Source organism: Thalia democratica, chromosome 2 (assembly GCF_965202585.1).
Source record: "Thalia democratica chromosome 2, ktThaDemo2.hap1.1, whole genome shotgun sequence".
Classification (NCBI taxonomy): domain Eukaryota; kingdom Metazoa; phylum Chordata; class Thaliacea; order Salpida; family Salpidae; genus Thalia; species Thalia democratica.
In genome coordinates this window covers 59,886,668-59,895,752 of record NC_139166.1, presented here as the reverse complement: position 1 = coordinate 59,895,752, position 9,085 = coordinate 59,886,668, and the positions used below count along the sequence as shown (strand labels likewise).

The 9,085-nt window shown below is 25.7% G+C and overlaps 2 protein-coding genes across 3 annotated transcripts; both read left to right on the top strand.

Moving 5' to 3' along the window:
* The first annotated feature begins 1,267 nt into the window (after positions 1 to 1,267).
* Positions 1,268 to 3,327, top strand: LOC145830135 (actin-related protein 2/3 complex subunit 2-B-like). The gene is made up of 2 exons (XM_082938023.1): positions 1,268 to 1,835; positions 2,329 to 3,327. The coding sequence occupies exons 1-2, from the start codon at positions 1,287 to 1,289 to the stop codon at positions 2,686 to 2,688; spliced, it is 909 nt and encodes a 302-aa protein (XP_082794149.1). The 5' UTR covers positions 1,268 to 1,286; the 3' UTR covers positions 2,689 to 3,327.
* A 4-nt stretch (positions 3,328 to 3,331) lies between these two features.
* Positions 3,332 to 7,055, top strand: LOC145830136 (DNA-directed RNA polymerases I and III subunit RPAC2-like). 2 transcript variants are annotated; one of them, XM_082938025.1, is made up of 5 exons: positions 3,332 to 3,393; positions 4,457 to 4,548; positions 5,660 to 5,739; positions 6,535 to 6,596; positions 6,902 to 7,055. In XM_082938025.1, exons 1-5 carry the CDS (start codon positions 3,361 to 3,363, stop codon positions 6,941 to 6,943), a joined length of 309 nt encoding a protein of 102 aa, XP_082794151.1. In that variant the 5' UTR covers positions 3,332 to 3,360; the 3' UTR covers positions 6,944 to 7,055. The 2 variants fall into 2 exon arrangements, with proteins under 2 accessions (XP_082794151.1, XP_082794150.1); XM_082938024.1 differs by having other exon boundaries at positions 6,535 to 6,614.
* The last annotated feature ends 2,030 nt before the right edge of the window (positions 7,056 to 9,085 follow it).

Sequence of the window (9,085 nt, the reverse complement as noted above, 5' to 3'; positions counted from 1 at the left end):
AGTATCTCATAGTTTGTTCTCTTAGCCTTGAGAGAAGAGCCAATGGTTTTTTTGTAAAAAATAATGTTTGAGACCCTTTTCCCTTAATTTATGTTAGCTGTATTTTATAATTGAACACAAATGTACATTGTTTGCAAGCTTCTGTATTTCTAAAAATATTTCTAATATAATTTAAACATTTATTTCTATTTATTTTAACTGAAGCCATTGGATAATTGTTACATCTTTAACAATAGTCTATAAAAAATTAAACAAATTTATGTATAAAAAACTGTTGTTATACTATTGTTTGTAGATTAAGGCCATAGGTGGGGGGGGGGGGGGGTAAACTATGTTTTTTACAAGTTGATCTTATTTTATAGAGTTTTTTCTAAGCTTCAAGATGCTTTTTATCGTTTTAAAAAATTCGAATTATTTTTTGAGATATGACCAGTCAAAGTCGGGCCTATGGGAAGGGAAAACTAAAACAGCAAAAACAGACTATTTCATTTAAAATCTATCTCCTCCTACATTTTTCAAGCAATCTTCTTCAAATTTTTACAGTCTAATCTTTATACAATAAAAAAAAAATTTACTTTAGAATTAAAAAAAAATTTGTAAAAATATATTTTTTTTGAAAAAAAAAAACACTTTTTTCAATTTTTGTGATAAAATTTTTATTTTTCTAAATTACTAAAATCCTTAAGTAACGTTTTTACCTTTTTTTATAAGGAACGTTTCCTGAAAAATTGAAGAATATTGCTTGAAAAATGAAGGAGGAGATACATTTTTAGTGAGTTTTAAAATTTCCAAGAAAATTGACTCCAAAAAATTAAATATCTCAAAAGTTAAATAATATTTTTGAATTCTATTAAAACTAGCTTTTAGTTTGTACTTAAAGCTTTCATATAAAAGTCAAAGTTAATTTTTGTAAAAAAATGTTGGACCCCCCCTATGGCCTTAACTTTGTTTCCAATTTAAGCTTTTAAATAATCAATTAGTATTAACTTGAATTAAAAAGTTCTAAAAATATATTCCATATACATTTAAGTTGCTATTTTAAGATAATTGTTTCAGTTAAAATTTTTATATATTTAAATCTAATAAGTTTTAACTTAGATAAATTCATGGTTTTTAACTTTATATTAAAGGGTTAAATTTTGATAAGTACCTTACTAAATGTTAATCTTGATTAATCTAACTAAAGATAGATTATCTATCAAATAGCCTAATTGATTATAAAAATAGTGCTTTCAGCTCTAACCTACTTCACTTTTTTTTCAGGTTTATAAAATTAAATAACCATCATGATCATGCTTGAAATAGAAAACCGCCTTGTGCACGACAACCTCTTGCACAAGTTTGAGTCGGCCCAAGCGGGTGGCAAGCACGAGACCACTGACATCACTCTAGCTGATTTTGATGGGGTTACCTACCACATCACCAACCCTGACGGTAACAAGTCAAAGCTCATCATCAGCATCTGCCTCAAGTTCTGGTCCTCCCTTCAAGAGCATGGAGCTCAGACTCTGTTGGAGGAAGTGTATGGGGAGTACTTGCAGTCCTCACCTGAGCCTGGATTCAGTGTTTCTGTCCTTGTTGACTTGACCGCCCTCCCAGAAGACGTCAAATCCCTTGCTTCAAAGATTGCTCTTCTCAAGCGCAACTGCTTTGCATCCGTGTTTGAGACCTTCTTCAACGCGCAGGAGCAAGGTGGATCGACCAAGACTGCAGTGATCCCGTACAGGGATGATGAGACAATGTACGTGGAAGCTAAGAAGGACAGAGTCACTGTTGTGTTTTCAACTGTCTTTAAGGATGAGACAGATGTCACTTATGGAAAAGTTTTTATGCAGGTTTGTGGTCTAAAATCTAAAAATGTGATATGTTTTAAGAATTTAAAGTTTTAATTATATTTTAATATATAGGATTGTTTTAAACTGTGTAATATTTTGGATTATAAAGCTGTGATCTAAATTTATTTTAAAAATTTGTACTAAATTTTAAATAATTTTTGGAATTAATTTTTATGTTTTTTGAAAACTTTCTTTTATTTAAAGTTTTAATTCTGAGTTCTTTTAATATTATTGTGGTTGTTTTATTGTTTTTTAATTTTGAAATCATGTCAATAAATTTTGTTTTAGTTTTTCACCTTGACTAATAAAAATTAGTTTTAATCATCTAACAGCAAAGTTTTTTAACTTGATCTTTACTATCATTCATTTTCAAAACTATTTATCAACATATAGTCACAACAGTTTCCTAACAGAAATACAAAACAGCAAAATAACATTTTCACAAACTCTACTCATATTTTCAAACTTTTATTTACCTTAATAAATCAAACAGGAGTTCAAAGAAGCCCGCCGCAGGAACCAGACCGGCCCCCAGGTCCTCTACTGCCACGGCAACCCGCCCGCCGAGTTGCAGAACCAACCCCAGGCCGCTGTGGGCGACAATATCGGTTACGTCACGTTCGTCCTCTTCCCGCGCCACACCTCCCAGTCATCCAGGAAGAACACCATCGACCTGATCCACCTGTTCAGGAACTACCTGCACTACCACATCAAGTGCAGCAAGGCGTACATCCACCAGAGGATGAGGGCCAAGACCAGCGGCTTCCTCAAGGTGCTGAACAGGGCCAGGCCGGAGGAGAAGAACAAGGAGAAGAAGACCTTCAGCGGTAAGACTTTTGTGGGAGGAAGATAAATTGGAGTTGTGGACATCCCATCAGAATTTGGGCTAAATTTTGTGACATTTTTTTGTATGATATAAATCTTTAAAAAGTTTCCTTGTCCAAATTTATACATTTCTAAGCATTATTTTGTGCTCCATGGGACAATTGTTATTTTTAAGAGTATAATTTTATATACAGTTTAAAGCTTTCTATTTATATATTTCTACTTAATATGTATTAAAAACACCAAAGACTTAAAATTTTACCAGTAAGCAAATTTATTATGTTCTTAGTTAACTATTTTACCAGAAAACTATTTTATGCTTTTTTCACTGACATTTGAGATTGTTTGTTTTTAAGATATTTAGTATGTATAAACATTTTTTTGTCTTCTATTATCTATTTACTGCTTAAGTTATGAACTTACAGAAATTTAAAAATAAAATTTTGAATACCATTACTTTTATTGTAGGTTTTAAAAGCACAACAATAGTACCTTTTATTTTATTTGGCACTCGTTGATTAATTTTTTTGTCAGATCACATTTTGATTAAAAAACTTATGAGTGTCAGCTTCATCGTTATAAAATCGTATTTATAGTATTTAGATAAAGCAATTACTTTTAAAACTTCCATTTCTACTTTTTATCATGTTTATGATCGATATTTACTTTACAGATATTAAAATAAAATTTTAGCTTCACTATGTTGTCTCAGAAACCGGAAAAACTTAAAACTGTTAGTTTGTTTTTGTATTTTTAATTTATTTAAATGAGTTTTATATTGTTGTATTACCTTTAATTATATTTTATTTAAGATAAGGTAATTTAAAAATGATAATTTATTAAAAAGTAAATGCATTTAGTTATGTTAACTCTACATTTTTGTATTTTCGAAAATTTAAAATATTTGTTTAATATCTTGCTTAAAAATAATCATCTATAATTGTAAATTTTCTAATTAAAGTAATATAATTTTGTTAAGCAAATATTTTAACTGCCCTCTATTTAAACTAAAACAGAGTATTGGTTTACTATTTAAATACTAATCAATATTTTCAAGTTTAAGTAATTTTAGTTGTTACAAATAAGTAAAATATTGTATGCATTATGTTAATTCAAAGAAATTATCTATATTTAGTAAAATTAATATATCTTTTATAAGTACGTTTAGTATAATCTATTATAAGGGTTACCACTTACTCAGGGTGGTTAGAATTTAAAACTGAGTAAAACACAGGCTTGTTTAAAATTTTCAGATTGTTCTAAAAAACTCAGATTTGTTTAAAGTTTTTACAATACTCTGGCTAAAGCATAAACTTTCTTTAAACCTCACGTTATAATTTTATATTTTTCTAGGCTGTTTTACTTAATGTTTAGGCAATTTTTTTAGACAATAAGCCCTTTGTTATAACTAGTATTTATTTGAGGATACTAGCTTAGTCATAACTTCAAATAGTTATATTTTGTTATTTAAACATTGTTTTACTCATTAAAAAAATTAAACAAGATTTCCAGTTGATTTCTTATTGAAATAAAATTTTAGTTTGATAGTATTCTATACTAGCTTAGTTAATGTTAATTTTTTTATGGCGTTCATAAAGTTTTTTCTTTAATTATTTGGCTAGTTTTTATTCACTCAGGCTGGCTATAAAAAGTGGAAACCCTGTATTTGGAAACTTTTTGTTGAAAATTTACTATTTAGTTTTCAATTAAATGCAAGTTTTAGTGGCTTATATGTTTTTAAAAATAAAGTAAAATACTTTTAATTTTATTATTTTTTATTTTAATATAATTAATAGTTGCCACATGGTAGCAATACCGAGAAAACATTCATAATTGCAGATGAGGATCATACTCTTGGTAATGCGCTCAAATACATACTTGACAAAAAGTTTGTTTAAAAGTACTTTTGGTTAAACAATTAATTGTATAGCTGTAATGTTATAGAAGACTACTAAAATTTGTTTGTTTATATTTCTATTACAAGTATATTTGAACAAAAAGAAGTTAAATTTTTTCTACTCTGCTAAAAGTTTTATCAAGTTGTAAGTAAGTTTTTTTTTGTTTGAATTGAAAAGTGTGTTGTTCGCAACATTAATTTTAAAATTCACAATAAAAGTTCTTCAAATTTGTCTGATTAAATATTTGAAAGTTTTTTACAGTCTAAGTTGTGTACATCATAAAAAAAAAAAAAAAAAACTTAGAGATATTGCTAATCTGTTAAATTTAATTAATTGAAATAATTAATGTCATTATGTAGTTATTGTCTCTAATGCATATATGTCAGAGTTCTTATAAAAAAATGCCCTATGAGTTTTTAGCTATATTTTTTTATTCAACAAGCATCACTAAAACAGTTTGTGCAAAAAAAGCTTTCACGTTTTTGGTTTTCTGTTTACAAGTTATCACAAAATCACTTTGTGTGGAATTAAAGACAATTTTGAGAGAGTTTTATGAAAGTATTATATATATATATATATATTTAAGAAAAGTTATGTTACAAAAATCAAGAAAGTCCTCCGTGAAACTTTTTTCAAATTGTTTTTAATTTTGCGCAATGTGTATTTTTTTTATAACTGCCACATGTAAAATTATTTTCAGAAAAAAACTTTAAGGTTGCATTTTTTGGTTACATTCAGTGTAGACTGGAATTGTTTTTAGAAATTCAACAACCGCCCCGTAAAAGCTTTTTAAGATCTGATAAAATTTTGCACAACCTGTTTTTATGATATATTCTAGAAAAGTCTAGCTGAAAACTCAAAGGTCATAATTTTATAAGCACCATAATTCTTTTTTTGCACATTCAGAAGTGTAAACAATGGTCTAAAATGTTTGGTGTAAGATATAAACTTAATTAAAAATTGTTATTTAATAATTTTTTTGCTCAGCAACTTTGTGAGCAGTATATGTTCTTTTTGTTTTTTAAAACATTAGTTATAGTCCAAATATATATTTCCAATTCTAATTGCATATTTCAAAACCTAAACTGCAAAATATTTCAGCCCGAAAGTTCAATTTGCCGGTTATTCGAAACCACACCCTTCTGAAAATAAAATCCACGTCAGAATTCAGACTTATAAAGGTTTGAATTATTTAATTTTGAAATGTTTATAGTTAATACTTTTTATTAACTTTTTATTTTTATTACTTTGGAAGTATTGACTTATAGAAGTTTACTTTTAAATTAAGGTGTTTTATAATTTAAATATAAATAAAATAATAAGGTGTACAATTTATTACCAAAAATACTTGAACTTTTTTTTGCAATAGCCCGGATAATAATATTTAAAAGTGCAAGTTTAAAGCTTTTTATTTTGTTGTTAAATCAAATTTACGCTCTGTTATTGTTTTCTCAACCGTAAAGTTAATTAGTTTTGTAGTAAAATTAGTTTTCGTTTGGTGATATTCAAATTTTCAGTGGTATTAACTCAGTAATATTTTAAATTATGTTATAATTAGATAGTAAGTTGAAGTTACTACTGACCTTCATATTATAATTTTTATGAGTTAAAATAAAACATAAGTTTTTCTTTTAAATAAAATTATGTACACAAAACATTATATTTAAAGATATGCACAATTTATCAATTTTATAGAGTTTTTAAATTGTTGGTGGGAAAATTTAAACCGTTATCAAAGAGGTTTAATACCAATTATAAAATAAGTATTTGAAAATACCATAACAAAATTTTTATTATTTTAAGTTTTGCTTATATGTTTTGCTTTAGTTTTAAAAATCTGTTTGTTTTTTTTTTAATAACAAAATAAAATTTTTAATCATATAATTTTTAACATTAGAATCATCTTACAACCAAAGACTTTGTATAAGTTTAATTTAATGAATTATAATTTCAATAAACAAATAAATTTTTTTCAGAGTTTTCCGCCGTCCAGGTTTTCAAGGATAGTCTAAGAGATCTTCATGGAGAATGTGCCCATGTCTTAAATTTGTTTAAAGTTTGTGTTAATAGTATTTACACTTAAATTTCAAGCTTTATCTGTTTTCAATTTGTTTTAATATTTTAAACAGCTAACGAGTGATGTTTTAATTATATCAATTATAATTTTATTCAAAACTTGATTGAAATGAAGATTTAAACACAAAAAATATTAAAAAATCAAGTATACTTTGATTTAAAACTATATGTTTTTAAACTTTGAATTTTTTCTTATTTGATTAAATAAATATACTATCTTTAATATAATATGAGAAAAATTTAAATATATATTTTTTAATTTAACAGAAAGAAGTAGCAGAATACAAGGAAACCAAAATGGAAGAATAAATTATTTAAATTGCAAAATTAGGAAAGATTAATCTTAAAACTTGTTTTTTTAAATCCAAGATGGTTTTAAACTTCCCATTTTTTGAAAGTTTAAGTTTCACAAAAACCTTATTTTGCGCTAAAGTTGTAAAAAAAAGTTTTAGTTTATATTTTGAAAATGTGCTTTTAGAAAGTTTTAAGCATTGTGTGATAAAAACTTTTAGGTAATTTTTATTAATAGAAAATGTTTCACTTCTTTTAAATCTTTATGATTCGCTTCATTCCGAAAAAGAAGTGCTATTTTATATCTTTTTAGTAACACTTTTTATGATAATTTTCTTTAGTATAGTTTTCTAAATAAGAGAACTACTTAAGCATGTTTTTCTTTTAAGAAACTGATTGTTTTTAAAGAATGAAATTATATAAGAATGTAACTTATTGTAATTAAAGAAAATAAAATTTATATAAAAGTACAAACTTTCTGAAAAATTTATAAATGAACTTTGTATATGAGAATAGTTTTTATTTAAATAAGATTTTTTTAAAATTCCATTTTATATCATAAGTCTAGTATAAGTATTTCTAATCATGATTGCAATGCACTCAGGCTATTTTTATATTTGAGAAATTAGGGCAAGCTTTAATATATTATTAAACTAATCTATTTTTTTTATAATATCGTAAACTAGATTGAGGTAAAAATATTCTATAAGAAACTATGTTGTAATTATCTTATTTTAATGTTGATTTAAAATATTAGGTGACTTTAGCATATATATAATTAAACTCATTTATTAAGCTACTTTTCTTAAATGTAATCAAGGCATATTTTATGCTCTGTATAAACCTCTTAGAAATTAAATTTGTAACCCTGCTCTTAGAATAGGGTTGTCACTACCTGGAATTAGTAGTTTAAAATAAAAACCTGGAATTTTTTGAACTTTGAGTTAATGTTAATTTTTTATAGCTATTTTTTTACACTGTGTTAAGTAATACAACATGTTGCTAATTCTAGTTACTTAATATTTTTGATATCGTCTAAGATATTTTATAGTAGTATTATACATGAATGTTTGTTATAATTTATAGTTTCAGTTATTTTAGTGTTTAAGTATGACACCACGTTTTGTGATAAAGTAGTTTTAATTTAAAGTTATGCTTAAAACTTTAAATGTATAAGGCAGAACATTTTACTACTTTCGTTAAAGTCAGTTGTTTTTAACGGAAGTTAAATAAGCTGTTAAGGGATGAAATTTAGACTTTAAATATTGTTGTGAAATAAAAGTGTCAATAGAAGCAAGTAGAAATCAAAGAAAAATAGTAGTTACAACAAATTTTAATTCTGCATACTTGTTAAACTTTATTTCAGTTCTAGGACTTAGTTCTTAAAAATATTAGTAATAATTAAGTAGTTATCGCAATTATTAAAATATCAAACAATCATTTAGTGAAATAGATTAAGAAGAATCAATAAAAGATAACATGTTCAAACTAAGAAAAAAACTAAGTAGACTTTTAGCTATTTGTATAAACCAACACAACGACTTTTGAACAACCATCTTAGAAGAATTTAGTACATGTTCCACTATAATAAAATAAGTTGCAATACTTACAGTAATACTTAAATATTTGTATCTTTTGAACAGCAGTTTTTTTCCTTAATAATAATTAACTACTAAAAATCATCAAAAAATGATGTGCTTTCAAAAACCTGGAAGAAACTAGAAAACCTGATTTTTTTTGTAAAAACGAGTGGCAAGCGTATATATGCCAAAAGCTTATGTTTACAATGTTTAAAACATACACAATGTATAAATTTATCTTTTTTATCAAACAAGTACGTTAATTTTTTATATTTTTTTTTGTCTTTAAACTCGTAATAACTATGGAGAGTAACCGATTTTACATGTATTTAAAACATTTCTTTGCCTCTAAAAATATTCTGTTATACTGGCTTGTAAATAATTTTATTGATAAATAATAGGTTTAAGCAAGTTTGAGTTTAATATGGATCTAACGCGATATATATACTGATGTAAATTTTAAATGGTCAGCTTAAATTTGTTTAGTGCCTGTTTTATTTATTAGTTGTATGTTTTTTCATAATATTGATAAACACCTAAATTATTTTTTGTCGAAAATAGTTTCAAAGTAAGAGGAAAA

Excerpts from the sequence above, each read along its gene's own strand:
- LOC145830135 (XM_082938023.1), top strand. The coding sequence starts at position 1,287 with ATGATCATGCTTGAAATAGAAAACCGCCTTGTGCACGACAACCTCTTG. Across the intron at positions 1,836-2,328 it reads ATGGAAAAGTTTTTATGCAG|GAGTTCAAAGAAGCCCGCCG; the intron begins GTTTGTGGTCTA and ends TAAATCAAACAG.
- LOC145830136 (XM_082938024.1), top strand. The coding sequence starts at position 3,361 with ATGTTGTCTCAGAAACCGGAAAAACTTAAAACT. Across the intron at positions 3,394-4,456 it reads AACCGGAAAAACTTAAAACT|TTGCCACATGGTAGCAATAC; the intron begins GTTAGTTTGTTT and ends TATAATTAATAG. Across the intron at positions 6,615-6,901 it reads ATGTCTTAAATTTGTTTAAA|AAAGAAGTAGCAGAATACAA; the intron begins GTTTGTGTTAAT and ends TTAATTTAACAG.